At 38.1% G+C, this 17,107-nt stretch overlaps 3 protein-coding genes and 1 non-coding gene across 6 annotated transcripts; 1 reads left to right on the top strand and 3 right to left on the bottom strand.

Moving 5' to 3' along the window:
- Window positions 1–973: 973 nt before the first annotated feature.
- Window positions 974–4,403, bottom strand: LOC117637998. Of its 2 annotated transcripts, XM_034373086.1 has the most exons (3): window positions 4,322–4,403; window positions 4,067–4,117; window positions 974–3,582 (listed from the first exon to the last, which is right to left on the bottom strand). In XM_034373086.1, exon 3 carries the CDS (start codon window positions 3,480–3,482, stop codon window positions 1,185–1,187), a length of 2,298 nt encoding a protein of 765 aa, XP_034228977.1. In that variant the 5' UTR covers window positions 3,483–3,582; window positions 4,067–4,117; window positions 4,322–4,403; the 3' UTR covers window positions 974–1,184. The 2 variants fall into 2 exon arrangements, with proteins under 2 accessions (XP_034228977.1, XP_034228978.1); XM_034373087.1 differs by lacking the exon at window positions 4,322–4,403 and having other exon boundaries at window positions 4,067–4,311.
- Window positions 4,404–7,485: 3,082 nt separating this feature from the next.
- Window positions 7,486–10,833, bottom strand: LOC117612168 (fructokinase-1). Of its 2 annotated transcripts, XM_034340923.1 has the most exons (6): window positions 10,668–10,833; window positions 10,226–10,629; window positions 9,511–9,758; window positions 9,096–9,387; window positions 8,793–8,945; window positions 7,486–8,333 (listed from the first exon to the last, which is right to left on the bottom strand). In XM_034340923.1, the coding sequence occupies exons 2-6, from the start codon at window positions 10,616–10,618 to the stop codon at window positions 7,947–7,949; spliced, it is 1,473 nt and encodes a 490-aa protein (XP_034196814.1). In that variant the 5' UTR covers window positions 10,619–10,629; window positions 10,668–10,833; the 3' UTR covers window positions 7,486–7,946. The 2 variants fall into 2 exon arrangements, with proteins under 2 accessions (XP_034196814.1, XP_034196815.1); XM_034340924.1 differs by lacking the exon at window positions 10,668–10,833 and having other exon boundaries at window positions 9,511–9,762; window positions 10,226–10,319.
- Window positions 10,834–11,068: 235 nt separating this feature from the next.
- On the bottom strand, window positions 11,069–15,487 carry LOC117637156 (iron-sulfur protein NUBPL). Its single transcript, XM_034371977.1, has 8 exons — window positions 15,262–15,487; window positions 15,057–15,174; window positions 14,483–14,605; window positions 13,667–13,764; window positions 13,210–13,336; window positions 12,737–12,822; window positions 12,498–12,623; window positions 11,069–11,853 (listed from the first exon to the last, which is right to left on the bottom strand). The coding sequence occupies exons 1-8, from the start codon at window positions 15,286–15,288 to the stop codon at window positions 11,683–11,685; spliced, it is 876 nt and encodes a 291-aa protein (XP_034227868.1). The 5' UTR covers window positions 15,289–15,487; the 3' UTR covers window positions 11,069–11,682.
- On the top strand, window positions 15,445–15,606 carry LOC117612324. Its single transcript, XR_004583364.1, has one exon. It is a non-coding gene; the product is annotated as a U1 spliceosomal RNA (small nuclear RNA).
- The last annotated feature ends 1,501 nt before the right edge of the window (window positions 15,607–17,107 follow it).

The following is a 17,107-nucleotide window of genomic DNA, read 5'->3' as shown; positions in this document are numbered from 1 at the left end:
TCTTTCCAATGTTTCGAATCCTGCCTATTCGCTGATTAAAAGAAAAAAGAAAAACCCCGAAAAAGAGTAGCCGGTACCTGTCGATTTCTGTAGGTATCTTTTTTCATTTTGTTGAAGAATGCCATGGGGGTTAGGCCTCCATCAATGTCAAGGCATATGAATCCCACCTTATGAAAATACATGAATCTATATGAGCTGTTGCCTTCTGTACCAATGGGTAAAAGAAGTAATTGCTAGAGCTTTCCTGGTTAACACTGAAATGATAGAATATATAAGACAGTAAAAAGGTAAAATGTGACAGCATTTTAACATTTGAATGAATCCATGATATGCTATGGCCAAGCCAGAAGTAGCAGTAAATGGTTGAATGTGAAAGGACAAATATTTGATGATTGATGAGCTTTCTTGACTCAGAAACCCAGCAGTGGCATCATGAATACTTTTGAGTCTCTCTTTTCTTACATCAAATCTATGACTCTGTTGTACTATATACAAACAAAAAATGTTGGAAAACATTTGTCAACAAATGTGTATTGGAGCTGTAGGTTTATCTTCTTCAATTTTCAAAACAATTAAACTTTACCTTACATATAAATAACCTTCTGATGTCTGCTATTATGCCAACAAATGGCTGAGATATTTGACTTGCACATTTCAACTTCCTCCAAGTATCTGACTTTTTTGGTTCTTTGACTTTGTGGTGAACTTCTTATATGTAAGAGAGTGTTTGGTTTGCTGTGGAGATTGAAATATACAAGCAACTTTTGGCTGAAAATTTTGACTTAATATGCAGGTATTGGTGAAGTCAATTTGCTGCAAACTTTTTAACTCCTTTCGGTTTTTGTTGGGTTACTTTGCCAATGGTACTTGATTGCTTGTGATGGAAGCCGTGTTGGTTGAAGTTCAAACGAAAAATTTGTATGCATATTTCGAAACTATCCCTCTATAGAATAAGAAGATGAAAATTTCCGGGAAAAAAAGAACTAAAGCCTCATCCTTAAGACATGAAACAACGAACTGGACATTGATTATCATCCGAAAATAAATAAACCTACAGAAGATCGTTTCGTCAGGAAAGCCTATGAACATGAAAAAAGAATACAAATCCAGAAGAAGAAAAAAAATATAGAAAGAAGAGAAACGTCTATATCCTCTTTGCACAGTATCAACTTTGGTACCCGTAACTAAATGGGCGCTGCACAAGTTGTTCGGAAATGTCCGGTCTGATTACAGCGGCTGCAATGGACAACTCGTTTTGTGCGACTACCATCTTCTGTGCGGATTCGCCTCTTCCTTGGTCGTCCAGGTGGTCGAAGAGACTTTGGCGGGTTTATAATAACCCACATATCTGTATTACCATCAGTCTGGTATCCAACCATCTCCTTCCACAGAGTTCTATCTGGAATTGGATGAATCGTCTCTGAGTAGGCTTTTCGATAATTTGCCACTGTGAAGCAACTTTCAGTGAACCGATAAACATGTTGCCTACAAGACTCCAGAGCTGCCGCAGCATGAGAACATGGCAGCCCACATAGCTGCCATCCACGGCATTCACAACAACGGTTACGAATATCAACTATATGTGATCCTTCATGGGATCTAACTTTAAATTCAGCTTCATTTGAACGGACCACATTATAAGTACGAGCAAGCGCAAGTGCGTCTAACACGCACTTTTCAGCAGAAGGAACGAGTATGCCTGTCCACTGCATGCTCATTTCACGGCGCTCATTGAACCAAGTCATCAGATGCCGTCTGATACACTCCATCATTTGAATAATTGGAAGCCCAGATGCTTCTATTATCCAAGAATTTATAGATTCAACCATATTAGCCGTCAATTGCCCAAACCTTGTTCCCTCAAAATATGCTGTTGCCCACAAGCGAGGTGAAATTTGTTCAATCCAATGGGCTGCTTCCTGTGATACAGCTTTAATCTCAAGAATTTTTTGTTCAAACCCAATGCTAGTAAGAGCATAAGCAGCTTCCCAGAGAAGGTTAACAAGCAAAGTATTGTTAAATTCCTTGCGTAAACTGTCACTTAGATGGCGCATACAAAATCCATGAAAAGCAGTTGGGAAGTTAACTTCCACTCCATCGACAATGCCCTTTTGTCTATCAGACAGAATTGTAAGTCTTGGCATGTACTCTGCATAATTTTCAAGCAGGACACGCAGCTCGGAGAGAAACCACATCCAATTTTCATCATTCTCTTCGTCAACCACCCCAAATGCTAATGGGAATAGAGCTCCATCTCCATCAAATCCAGTAGCAAAAAGCAAAGTCCCAAGATACTTGCTTTTCAGATGAGTTCTATCAAGTCCAAGAAGAGGCCGGCATGCATTCAGAAACCCATATATTGATGCATGTAATGAAACAAATAGGCGTTGGAAGCAGTTATCATCAGGATTACCATAAACCTGTGCAATACTTCCAGGATTGGTCCTTCTGATCTGGTCACAATATTGAGGAAGGAGTCTATAATCTTCCTCAAAAGATCCACGAACAGCAGCCATGAGCCGTTCCTTTCCTCTCCATGCCTGCTTATATGATAGTGCAATCCCATGAACTCGGTGAATCTCTTCTAGTATCTCTTTTGGTTTGTAATTAGGATTTTCCCTCAAGCGTTGTTCCACAGAATCTGCAACCCACTGGACTGAGGCTTGTTGATGACCAAGATGGGTGATTCCACCACAGGTGTGTTCCTCATGGATGGTCCTTATAGTGAAAGTAGGAACACCTGGCAGCTTTGCAGCATGAATCCGCCAAGAGCATCCTTCAGTTGCACATTTGGCAGTGAAACGAGTCTTGTCAGACTTAACTGTCTGCATCTCAAAGCGAAGCGCAATAGCAGCATCTCTCAATGCCCTTCGACAGCTCTGGACATCAGGAAACTCTTGCCCAACAGCCAGCTGGTGATTAGAAGCTATAGCTAGGGATCGACACTGGAGGACAGGAGGACTATCTAAAAGCTGGGAATGCTGCAAAGTCAAGTCTGAGGCAGGCACAATACCCATATCCTGATTTTCATCTATCGCTAAATCTAAATTTCCGTGAAGATCATGTTCCTCCACAACAGACAATTCATGATTCTCTGATAAACCCAACCCGTGAGTCACAGTAAGAGCAAGTTCGTTATCATGGTCATCAACATCAATATTCTCTTGATCAGTTTCAAGACCAATATCTGGATCCAACTCCAAACCTTCTTCTTCAAGATTTTGAATACGACTATGCTGAAGCGCGATCTCATGTTCATTTGTCTGATCAAAAGTTAATCCATGATCATGGGCATGTCTAAAAACCTGCTTATCGTCATGAGTACCATGCCCTAATTCCAAATCCTGATCATGGGCATGCCCCAATGCAAAGTCGTGACTTTGACCTAGAACCAAATTGTGATCATGCCCCAGTCCCGGATGTGAATTCTGCCTCAATGGCAACTCCCCATTTTGACCAATAATCAAATTATGGTTTGCCATGACAAGGCCAGAGTTTTAACAGAATCAACCCCCACCAACTCAATCAAATGATGAACTTAAAGTTGAAAGATTTCTGCCCACTTTGTATTTTTGAGTATACCTGTGTCACGAAAAATGCATTTTTGGATCAAATTTATATTCATTTTACCATTACACTGAACAGTGGGATATGTAGTCCAAGCTAGAGCACCATATTGTTACCAAATATTGTTTGCCTGTGTAACTTCCCTCGAAAATCAGAGAAATAACAGTCATATAGATTGAGATCAGCACACAGCATTCTCTGGCGCATGAATTCTTAAACGAATAAGCTGAAAAAGTTTTTAAATTAAAGTCTGAAACTCGATATGCTATATCACGCTCTAATTGGCTGCTGAGAAATCATGAGGAAAAGAAAACAAAAATCTCAACTCAAACCAACACGACCGAGGCACACCTAGAACTGGGTAACTCAAAGTTATTTAAATATTTTGTTGAAGACCAGAAGAGCACACAACTGCTAATTTTCCTGAGCTTTCTCAGCAACCAAACATATAATTCTAGCCAGAAAAAGAAAAAAAGAGTTGGAGTGCGTTAGAACTCACTGAATTAAAGCGTGCCCACTGCCCAGAAACCACCAGAAGCTCAAACTGAACCTGCAAAATTATAGCCAAAAGAAGAAATATAATTAAAATCATACCAATCAGAAATTTCAAGAGATGAACGAGAATAGAACAGTATAGATGCATCTAACAAACTAAATAAGTAAATAAAAAATTCTAATTGATTTTCCGAAAAAAGAAGAAAAAAAGAGCAGAGAGAGAGAGGTTTGAGTTTGGCGGGTGGGCGAGAGGGAAAACCTGAAAGGAGAAGGGTAGAGAAGGGGAAGGCACAGAAATTTTGCAGGGGCAACAAGGGCAGCGAACGGACTTGGGAGATTCTAGGGTTAGCCAATTTCGAGGGTATTTATGTCATCCTGGTTTTCCTTCTCGTTCAATTTTTTGGAATTCCCATATTACCCCCATCTCTCTTTTTCATAATTTGTTATCCTTTTTCTTTTTTTGCATTTATATTTTTTAAATGATCATGAAAAATTGGAATTTAATGTTTGCTCATTTTTCCATTCCCATCCCATGAGGAGGGAAAATAAAACTCGAATTGGAAAAAGGGCTTCACTTTCCACCTTACTTTCTTATGTGACGAACATCTATTTCTCATTCCTAAACTTACCAAACATGAAAAAACAATTGAATTCTCATATCCAAATCTCCTTTACAACCAAACAGACTTATAGATGAAAATCATCATATTGGATTTCAAAATTATATTTATGGTAGCAAAAACAAAGTATTTTAAACTTTATTATTTACAAGAAATCATTGAGATGCTTAATTATTATAATTTATATTATTGCTTTCATTAATGAGAGACGAATATTTAAACTTTGAGCTTCTTCTAGTTATTAAAAAGAGAAATGCTTTTAATTCCTTCAATATCACTTATGATATTGAATTATAATAGATGATATCAGAGTTGTCAATTGAAGAATAGACTGTCATTCTTTTTATTTTTAATATTTTATAAGAAGTCCTCTTAAGAGAAATTCATGACTATATTATACCGTTCTCTTAAACACTACATCTATAAAAAGAAATTCTCGAAAATATTCCTAAAATATGCATGATTGTGAATTGAGCTAATGTAATGTAATTAATGATGAGTTGGGGAGGGGGCATTAATGGAAGGGAGATAAAAGTAGAATGGTAGGGGCGTTGTTTCGTAGAAGATGAGGGCTACGAGCAATAGGGGCAATTACAAATCAGGAGAGAGTGAGGGGCACTAGTGTAGTTGTGTCACCATCTTCACGGTTTTTTTGGGACTTTACGTATTTTCTTTTCCACATCAAAACCAAAAACCAAGCAGCCCCGGTTTTGAAATTATTTACGTATTTTCCCCTCGAGATGTCTTGTCACTCATAGGCCAATTCAACACTGTGGGCCCACCACATTCACAGGTCACTGTTTATGTCTAGTGAAATGTTTTTGTGGGCCAAACCCCAAATAGTAAATTTAATTGGCCCACCACATTCACAGGTCACTGTTTACGTCTAGTGAAATGTTTTTGTCGGCCAAACCCCAAATAGTAAAATTTTTTGGGTTAAAAAAGCCCAAATAGTAACTTGTCTGTCTTTTTTTTTTTTTTTTTGTGTGTGTGTGTGTGGTTGGAACTGGTCTCTCTTTCTAAGTATTATTATTTTTTTATAAATACTACAGCCGAGGCTATACATTTTTGACACCTTTTTTTTTTTAAAATATAAATAGTGTAGCCGATTGACTATATTTGGGACTTGTTTTTTTTTTTTTTTTAAAAGGCGTATACCTGTGCAGCTGTACTCCTATATGTGATTATACTTTTTTGACACGTAGCGAAGCGGGAGTTAGGCACCAACTGGGTTCTTTTTTATAAATAGTATAGCCGCAATAAAAAAAGTATAACCGAACGGCTATACTATGTTTGACACGCGGTGAAATGGGCTCTAGGCGTGAGGCGGGTCTCTTGTTTTTCCTCATAAATAGTAAAGCCGTGCGGCTATACTTGGGGCTATTTTTGACACGTGGCGAAAAGGCCCTAATACCAGGCGGTTGCCTTTTTTCTTTTTTTATAAATAGTATAGCCTGGCGGCTATACTCGAAGTTTTTTCCTAATAAAATTAGTACAACAGCACGGCTATACGCCAGTTTTTTTTTTATAGTATCGCCGCATAGCTATACTCATGATTTTTATTTATTTATAAAAAATGAACTTTCAAATTGATTTATTGTGAAATTTCTCTCTCTTCAATATCTGCTTTGTAGATGTCGAAACTAGCAAATTAATAACTATAAAGTATAAACTAATGCAACTAAAAGGGACCTTTTTTTATGAAGGTATATGCATTACAAGAAAACTCATGTTCATCCTACTTTATGCATTTAATCATCAGAAAAGGTAATCCTGGCATGCTGTTTCTGGAAATTCATCCTTGGCATGATGCTAAGTATTCCGTTAATTAAATGTCTTGAAAAATTGTAGATACTTTGCCGACGAAAAACAACAGAGAAACACGAGACCACTGCCGTCTCAGCATCATGGAGCTTGATGTTACTAGCTGCAAATCCAGAGTGGCGAGTTTGTGCCCGTTTGCATGGATCGCATTCCAGATGCTGATATGCTTCGAAGCATGAAAACAGTATGTTACTTTAACAGATATATATATATATATATATATTCTGTTTTTTTTTTTTTTTTCACTCACTGAACATACTCAGCTAATGGAGCAATTGCAAATGCTACCAAAGCATTTTTTGGCGTTTGATGTAAATAGTTCAAAATGACTATGACAGGAGCTCTTAGAATAAATGAATAGGTTCCTAGTTTCTTAGAATAAATGACTATGACAGAAGCACTGAAAAAGCACATGACAGGTGAATTAACAAAAGCACTACGGAGTAATAGCGCTTCATACAGAAGCACTCCCGCACAACCCCAGACTCTATACATACTCTGCTAAGCTAACGAGCTCATGCAGTGTTACTGTACATGTATAAATTTGTTATAAGAATTGATTTCCTCTTTGCCAATAAAATGATATGACCTTTTATTCTAAACTCATTATAAATATCCTGGCAGTTGAACGTGGTGATCCAAGAAAGCTTGCGCCTGTACCCCCTATCATTGATTGTTGTAAGACAAGGCTTGGAAGATATTGACCTCAACAACATTCAAATTCCCAAAGGAACCAACATTGAGATTCCAATCCCAATACTGCAGCAACTGCCTGATATCCGGAGGCCTAATGCCCTCGACTTCAATCCAAACCTGAGACATCTAGTCTGTAAGTCAAGACCCTTTTCCACTGGACCAGTTGGCATAAAAATAGCTCTTTGATATTTCATCAATCTGTTTATCTCTTTCTTCTTCTTTTTTTTCCCTAAACTTCAAAAAAAAAAAAATATATGTATGCACGGTTGCTGCGAATGTCCAATGAATAAAATCTATGATTTTTGCATTTTCAAAAATAAAAATAAAAATTCAGTACATATAAGATCCTTTGCTATTCTTTTACACGACATATCATATCAGGTAAAAAAATCACCTCCCCACATCCATGCAAACGAAAAGGATAACAAAGGCACCTCACCTGCTCAATAAGCAATGTATTGAAGAGGTGCAAAGAATCGAGCATCTTGCGCGCAGGAGGGTAAAAAATCTTCTTGCAGAGAGAGACCTGGAAAGCAAAGCTTTACTGCCTGCTCGAACTGATGTTTCCCCCGGAAAGTATTGCATTCTGATCCCATTTGCAACGAAGCCAGCATAGTTACAGTTAACTTAACCCGGGCCTCATTTTGTGTTAGTAGAACTGCAAAGGTCCAAACAAATCCAGAGAATGAGATAGCTCCAACAGAACAGAATTCATTGCTAAAAACCTACTGCTGTTATAATATGTCAGCATGGCACTTTTTTCTGTAAATGTGTCAATTTGAGCTTAGGAAGCAATTCTGACACCACCTTCTGCAAGGATACACAATTTGGCTGGTTTTCACTTCCTTTTATGACCAATTTTGAGAGAGACTTAATTGCCTGGACATCTAAATTTTCATTGAGTAATTCATCAAAAAATTCATCATCCTCATTGAGATTTGATGCCTTCATAAGTTCTATTACTTTCTCCAAGGTTGCCACATTCCTACCAGCACCACAACCCATGGCAGTTGCACCACCCACTGCATTTGCAATTGCTAGTGTATTAACCGCTGGCATATTGTGGATGAAACCATATGCAATAGCAGCTACAAAACTATCTCCGCATCCAACAGTGTCTATGACATTTACCTGTCACAATTCAAGATAAAAACTAAACTTTCATTGTTGCATCAGCTAAAAAAAAGAGCTGGATTTGAATTCAGACAGGCTGGAGCAACAGAAAATAAATGTACTTCCTGGATGCATAAATTACTTTTGGCCAAGAGATATGGTCTACATACACATACACACACCAAACAGGCATATTCAGAGCATGTACATCATTTTTGTTAGAATATGAAAAACATGATTTCGGTTTGAAGGGCTTCCATGATGGTGCAATAGCAAGCAATACGAATAAAATTTGATACAGAGTCAGATTTAGACACAGAAGTCTAAGAAGAGTTCATAAATTATGTGAATTAGTATTGTTCCCATTTCATCGGATGTTCTCGAAGGGACCATGGGTATCAGTACTGTGTCATAAAACAGGAAAGTTAAAAAGTTGACTGCAAGATCATGTGAGAATGTCAAGTTAGAAACTAATACCTTGAATGCTGGTGCGCAAGAGATACTTGACCTAGTTATTAGAATTGATCCCCTTGGACCCATTTTGACAATCACCCATTTTGTGTGCACCCCTTGCTTGAGCAATTCCTGCCCTGCTGATATTGGGTTTTCAATGCCAGTCAATGACTCAGCCTGGAAATCATTAATATCAGTATAACGGATTAGCAGAACAACAATACAGAAGAAAAATTTTACAGTACAATTTAAGGTAGAATTTTAAATGCTTTTTCACTAGTAGAATGGATTATCATAGAGAATAATTTCCATCAGCAAATGTCAAACCTCATCAGAAGTTAGAAGAAGAACGTCACTCATCCTCAACAATTGGCTAAGTGCTCCTTGTTCTTCAGTTGTACCAGCAGAAAGGCTCTTTCCACGAGGTCCAGGGTCAAAAAAAAGTGCTGTTCCAACTTCAACGGCATACTCTACAGCTGAGACTATTACACCAGGAGGGAGTTCATCAAAGCCATAACCATTACAGAAAAGAATCTTTGACTGTTTTATAGCTGTCTTGACTTGTTCAGATAACTTGCTCATCCAACTGAATGCAGGATCCTTACTGAAATCAGCCCGACTGATGAACAAAACAGGTTGATTCAGATTGCCAATCATATGCCAACTTGCTGAAGGACAGCAATTAGGAAGCATCTTCTGAAGGCCCATGACTAAAAGAAAAGAAAAAGGTGGAAGAATTTACCTGCAAAAACCATGTCTTTGCAATGAATCCACTAGAACCCAGCACAAGAGTGTTTCATAAGAAGCACTTGAACTGTCAACGTTGGTATTTTCACACATGCCAACCATACCAATTCCTTCGTCATGAAGAACATCTACAAGGAACTGCCCATATACTTCGTTACCCACATGGCCAATTGCAATACAATGAAGTCCCAGTCTTGCAGCTGCTATAGCCATATTGCAGTTTCCACCAGCTTCCCAGTATTGCTTAATGTAGAAGCATATAATCAAAGTTGAAGAATTTATCAGCAGACGTGTATAAATTATCAATGTTCTTTACAGACACTACATAACGCAAAAAACATACTTTTGACAAACCAATAGCAGTAACCATTATTTTCACCCAAAAAAAAAAAAAAGGCGGTCACCATTATACGAAGTCTAAAGTTATAGCTTGAGCACAAAGCAAGCTGTAATCAAACAATCCCAACAAATAAAAGAGTCCAAATTTCGCCAGAGTTAAAAGAAAATACCACCTAACAAATTCAGTTCTTTTACTTCAGTTCTAAAAATAAACAAAATAAACAAAATTTCCTACTTACTTATTGAAATCAAAAGGAAAAAACTCAAATGGGTTAATTTCAATGGTACAGTGAAAGAAATACAAAGAATTACCCAACAAAAAAGAACAAGACTTTTTACGCACACAGTCAGAAGCTGAGCGAGAAGCAAACCTTATCGGGCGGCGAGGCAGATAAGCGGTCCATGTAAGCTTTGCGGTCGTGGACATCGGGCGGGGGCAATTTGGGAACATTGAGGACGATATCGACGCAGAGATTGCCAAGAGTGGCGACGTCTATGTCTTTAACACCGACGCTCTTGGACTTCAAGTCGTGTACGGAGCCATTAATGGCGTTGGAGTTGGAGTTCGAGGTGTGTTTAGGCGCGGAGATGTCAAGCCCTCTGGTGCTGTTGAAGACGGAATGGGCGCGAGTACAGATTGGCGCCAAAATGGGGTGGGATTGGGATTGGGTTAGCCTAGGGTTGTGGGGAAAAATTGGGTGAGACTGGGAGGAGGGTGCATGGTATGGAATTGGGGATTTCAGGGTTATGGTGCACTGATGCATTCAGACAGAGACAGAGACACAGAGAGAGAGAGAGAGAGAGAGAGAGAGAGAGAGAGAGAGAGAAATGGGCAAGAAAATGAAAAACCAAATGACACTGGAAATGGCGGAAGAATGGAAAAGATTGGTTCCAGTGGCTGAGGCTGCAACTTTCCGTAGTATGATCCCCCAACAGCTTGTTATCGTATTTTTTCTCCTATTGCCTTTTGAATTATGGAGCTGTTGTTAGCTTATTTGTTTATTCTTTTATCTTGTTATGTGAGGAAAAAATATTCGTGTTGCAAAGCCAGTGTTCTGAATTTAATTTAAATTTCATATTGGGCATTTGTGTTTCTTTTCCATTTTAATCACTGAAAACTTGAAGCAACCTGGCATGTACAAAGGGAACAAAACAACATATTTATGTAATTTTCACACGTAAAAAGTCTCAATTCATTTCCAAGTACATGAAAGTGGTTGACTTGTTCTTTAATAATCCATTTAAAAGATAGGTCCACTATTAGAGGTCCAAATTTTAGATGCATGTTCTAAAGCTTCCCTATTCAGGGGGGTTGGAAATATGAACCATATTCTGTCGTCATCATGACAGAGATTGGATGGAAACGCAAGTTTGCAAAGCTAAAAGAAGAATACATGCAAATTGGTTCTAACCCTCAAAATATCCAGCACCTTAAGGACTTCTTGGGAAGTGTACCTACTACAAACACTTCAATTAGGGTTTCCAGGTGCACCTACTGCAAACATGACCATGATTGTTGATACACGCGATATTGGAGGTCATGAATTCGAACATAAGATCTTGAGTAGGACAGTTACTACTTTAAATCAGTTGAGCTACAAGTCACTTGCAGAATGCGACAAATTTCCATAACCAAGTCCACCCACCCTTTACCGCTAGGGCTAAAAAGGACTTGGCATTTTCCCTACTTAACTCGCAGGTCAAGACAGCTCTAATAATGTTAAGGAAAAATTACAAAAAGCACGCATGCACAAGTGAATCTGCCACTACTGCCCTGCTGAATGTGTAGCAAAGGTTTCATTCAGCTGCTAACGTGGGCAGCACAAAATCAAAGGTTAAACTGTGGACGAGATTGTTCTTCCTTTGACAATTCCTCAAGTCTGTCAACAACTTTCTGAGCCATATCAACATATGCTTTGGAGACATCACAATCAGGTGCCGATATTACTATTGGGACACCGTCGTCGGAGCCTTGTCTTATCCCCACTTCTAATGGTATCTGAAACATTACGCAGCTTGATTAAAAAGATTGATGACCATAGTTGCTACTCATCTCAGAAAGGAATTAAACTCAGCTACTTGGGGATGGCCAAACTGACGAAAATCCAGTTATGAAAATCAAAATGTGTTGCTATTTATAGATATGGGATCAACGATAAAAAATGAAAACACATAAGGTCATAAAGCTTCTTTCGATTTACTTCACTACCCAGCAAAGAACTTCTGAAGAAGCCCTTCAAGTGTTGTGTGCCAGACACAGCATGGCACTCAAATTACAATTTGAAGTTTTATCAAATATGTGTACATTGAACTAACATGAGGTACGCATATTATGCAGCTGACATTCATGGCATACGTGCAAAAACAGAATCTGGTTAGCAGCAAAACATAATGAGTTGAAAAGAGATCTTAGAACGTCACAATAGGCTCAGTATTGAGATCCTAAAATTCTCCCCCTTTGTACTCTAAATTAAGTAACTGCCTCTCCCTGAAACAGAAAATTGACAGAGACAGAGAGGGAAGGAGAGAAAGAGAAGCATCCAGACCCAACTGGAGTTGATACCAATTGAATCAACCTTAAAGGGTTGCACGGAAAGCTATAACAGTAACCAGTCATGAAACAGATGAAACTAATTAGCATACCTCGCCAGCAAAATCCACACCCATCTCAGCGGCCGTCTTACGAGACCCTCCTTCCCCAAAAATGAACCAGCGTTCAGCACAGTTTGGACATTTAAAACAGCTCATGTTCTCTACAATTCCCAAAATCTACAACAGCAATCAGAATTTGACTATGGTAAAAATTATTCCATAAATGATCTCCACAAACTTTCAATGATAAATGAAGACATATCAAAATATGATCTGAAGAATATCCATACAGGAACTTCGACTTTAGAGAACATGTTAATTCCTCTCCGAGCATCCATTAATGCAACATCTTGAGGTGTTGAAACAATTAATGCACCTATTAACAAACCAACAATTGTTAAAAACCAAATGAAAGTTGCAAAACCAAAACTAATTTTGGAAAGGTAAAAATGGATTGTTACTTAGATGTTCTGGAAGGAGCGATGGGTAAGAAGAGAGGGGAGGGGAGAGGGGGTGTTTGTTATGAGCACTAGTTTGCATGTCTTCAGAAACATGAAAATTTTGGTACTGACAAATACACAATCACTATCCTTTATTTATGAATTCCTTTTTATACGAAATCTACCGAAGCCAGAATTGATTTTCCTTGATATCTAACATAATGCATAAAAGGATCCTTGAAGAACCATAAGATGGCAGCCAGAATACAAGGAATGTTTAAACATAGCTACAAAAGCATTTTGAGCTTAAGTTTTTCAAGTACCTGATAACTGCAGCCTTTGGGATACAGTAATATGAGCATCACCAGTCCCAGGGGGCATATCTACCACAAGAACATCAAGATTTCCCCAGTCAACCCCCCTTGTCATTTGTTCAAGAGCACTTGATACCTGCAATAATTAAATTAAATCCTTGTGAGAAACAAGGAATGGAAATACTTTCTTTATCTTTGTATCATATAAGGGTTTGACCACCCAAAAAAAAATAAAATCAACTTGGTTACATTTCAAACGGAACCTCACTTGAATTAATTAGTTTACATTCTCTCATGATTCTAAGTACAATTACATCAAGGGGTTGAAAACAAAATCTCTTGAACTGTGTTTAAATAATAATATAGTCTGCACACTGGCACTAATTCTTAGCATCGACAATCAATTTACGAGAGGGAACCTCAAGTTAAATAGAACCTTAAGCAAGAAAAGATTTAAAAGTTATACCATAGGACCTCTCCAAACAAGTGAGGCATCCTTGGCCACAAGAAGTCCCATCGACATACACTTGACTCCATAGCTCTCAATTGGAACCATTTTTTTATCTGGTAGAAGAAGACCATAATGTTAATATTCTCTAGTATGAACTAAATAATCAATACATAGTAGGATAAAAGCTAAGAAATGTATATGTCTGATGGTTTTGTATGTCTCAGTTTTAAGTCCTTACTAGATGTTTGCTTCACAATAAAGATAACATCAGATTTAATGGGTCCATGTTGTGATGCAGAGTGATACTTGATTAGAGGACTTGTATTCTGCAGAGCCCACAAGCAGACTTGACGATGAAATGACACATAGAAGCTTATTCCTTAGATCATGTTTGATTAGCAAATACGAAAAACTGAATTTAATTCGCATTATAATGGCTGGTTTAGCAAAAGGAGGAGTTAACAATCTCTTAAATTGTGAAATTGCAAAGACTGATACATCAAGTTTTGTTTTTGAGACACTTGAGCTAAAACTGATTGGAAAGTTTAGTTGCCAGGTTACATCTCTTAAGTGAGAAATAAGTAAATAATAAATTGTGAAATTGCAAAGACTGATACATCAAGTTTTGTTTTTGAGACACTTGAGCTAAAACTGATTGGAAAGTTTAGTTGCCAGGTTACATCTCTTAAGTGAGAAATAAGTAAATAATAAATTGTGAAATTGCAAAGACTGATACATCAAGTTTTGTTTTTGAGACACTTGAGCTAAAACTGATTGGAAAGTTTAGTTGCCAGGTTACATCTCTTAAGTGAGAAATAAGTAAATAAATACCTTCATTCACTTCTGGCATTTTGTCGAGCTTCATCATGATTGGAACATTTGGTCCATATACATCAGCATCAAGCAAGCCAACCTTCATTTGACACTTGTTAGCAAGTGCAACAGCCAGATTAACTGCAAGTCCAACCACTATGCTAAGTTATTCTAAATCAGCAAAACCAGAAAATAAGCACGGCTATGGAAGCGTTAATATGTTAAAATGTGAAATCAGAGAGAAGGTGAATACAAAATTATCATGTCTATATCGACCATCTCAAATCGGTAAAGCACTTAGAGCTACCTCACAACTCCAGCACCCAATAAGGCAAAGATTCTTCCTTTTTCAATCGGAAAAATAAGCCAAAGAGCTGAAAATCAACAAAGAAAACTTGGTTCTTTAAACTACTCTTGTCCAAAATCCCAGAAAACTACTCTTGTCCAGACCAATGTAATTACCGAAAAGATCCATATTTAGACAAATTTAGCATGAGCCACAAAGCTAAAACACCCAAAAACTCAACAAAGCTCATCCCTTTCAGCATAACATGTAGACGAAAACCATGTTGCCAAAAGCCAAAAGACATACCTGCAGTGGTGGACTTGCCCACACCCCCTTTACCAGAAGCAACGGCTATGGTATGCTTAACCCCCTTAATCCGAAGGTCCTTCCTCCCCGCGCTATAACCCCTAACACCTCCAAGCCTCTGTGCACACAAAATAATCAGCTCATTTCACAAACTCCAAACGAAAAGCAAACAACTTTGGACATACCCAGAAGCACAAAAACTCACAGTGAACGACCTCAGTAGCTCCTTCATCTTTCCACGACTCTTGTCACCCTGAGAGTGTTCTTCTGTTCTTTTTTGGGTTTTAGAGTTTTAGTCGGTGGTGGTTGTTATATCCCACATCGACAGAGTGAAGCCGAGTGCGAGCGAAGGGAGATGATAAAAAGGGTCGAGGAGGACAATTGCTCCATACTTACCTGGACGGGGTCTATGGGTGATCAAGAAGGCCCATGGCCTGGGTTGGTGACCTCCATTGCACTTAGGAGGGGTGCCCGCCTATGGTCTCCCCAACGTGGGAGAGCCAACGTCATAATTTGTGGCAGTGGGGGCCTGCGTTCGCGCGGCCCCTTTCAAATTTCAGTTTAAATTTAAGCCCCTATAATTTGGGCCTTCGGTCATTTAGGCCTCATTGGGCCTCTGATTGCACGTGTCAAAAGATGTGTTGGCACGTGATGTGAGAAAGGGCTTTGGAGGCTAGTTTCTATTTTTGATAAAATTAGACACTATAAGCCCTAATATTGGCACACAAATTACCATTGATTTGGTTTTGATTAAGAAGAAAAGAAATAGTCCACATTGGATTTGGGAGAGCAGCTGTCAACATACTCGATTTGACAGGCACTGGTGAATCTACAGAGGCGCAAGGAGGTGCACTTGCACCTCCCCTAGCCTGAAAATCACTTTGAGAAGTTGGACCACTTGCACCTCCCCTAGCCTGAAAATCACTTTGAGAAGTTGGACCAGCTATTCGATTATTTGCTCCAAAGAAGCTCTTTGCACAGGCTGCAGCGCGATAGGCTGTTTAGGTTCTTTTTTTTAAACGTGATATGTCCAAAACTAAGTAAAACCAAAATAAAAAGAAATAAAAAGAAAGGGCCACCACTACCCACACCGGCCAACTCCCCAACCACATCCCTTTTTTCTCAATCCTCTTTTGCCTTCATCCTCCATTAGCTTTTCTCTTTGTGCTTTTTTCATTATCATTGACTATCTCTCACTCTCTCAAATTGGTATAAGTAAATTCCATTACATTCATTCAGCAACGACACCCTGAAAGGATCTCTCTCCCTCTCTGTATTCTTTTATTCATTTGGTGGAAACCCATTTGTTTTAGAGGCAAAAGAAGAGTTGTGAAGTGGGCATAAGCCATGGCAGCTCTAAAACCAGAAGAGATAAGCCATCCACCAATGGACCAACCCTCCACAATTTGTTTGGAAAATTAATTTCTCTCTCAAATTTCAAAGTTATTTCTCTTTATGCTTTAATTAATTCGGATGGATTATTGGGTTTTGGTTAATTGATTGAGTTTTTGTTTTGGTTATTTTGTATTGATTTTTTTGAATTTATTTATTTGTATATATTTGTTGTTTGTAATTAATTAATAAAGATTGTTGTGGTTTGATTAAATGATTAATATTTCAATGTTGTGTTTATTTGTATATAATTAACATGATGAATTGGTTAATGTGATTAATATAGTGTTTTTAGCCTTTTTTAATATCATTTTAGACTTTGAAATATTGCCTCTTCTTTGAAAAATTTCTAGGTCCGCCGCTGTTGACAGGTGAACCTATTCGTGCCCCCAACCATCGTACCAGCAATATCGGCTAGAAGAGCGATGAGTTGGATATGATCATAATTCTATCATGTATCATATCAAACGCATTTGTGTTATTTTCTTCAATTTGATGCAATTCAATTTTATCTCACATTTCAATCTAATCTCGATCACTAAACATGACCTTTGAGTAAACTTGTTGTATATAGGTAAAGTGAATGCATTATTTACATATTCTACACATGAGCATGTACTTTCAAGGATGATACATATATCATTCGCTTGTTTCATTCA

Source organism: Prunus dulcis, chromosome 8 (genome assembly GCF_902201215.1).
Source record: "Prunus dulcis chromosome 8, ALMONDv2, whole genome shotgun sequence".
NCBI classification, from domain to species: domain Eukaryota; kingdom Viridiplantae; phylum Streptophyta; class Magnoliopsida; order Rosales; family Rosaceae; genus Prunus; species Prunus dulcis.
The sequence above is the reverse complement of the archived record's forward strand: the minus strand, read 5'-3'. Positions and strand labels throughout refer to the sequence as shown.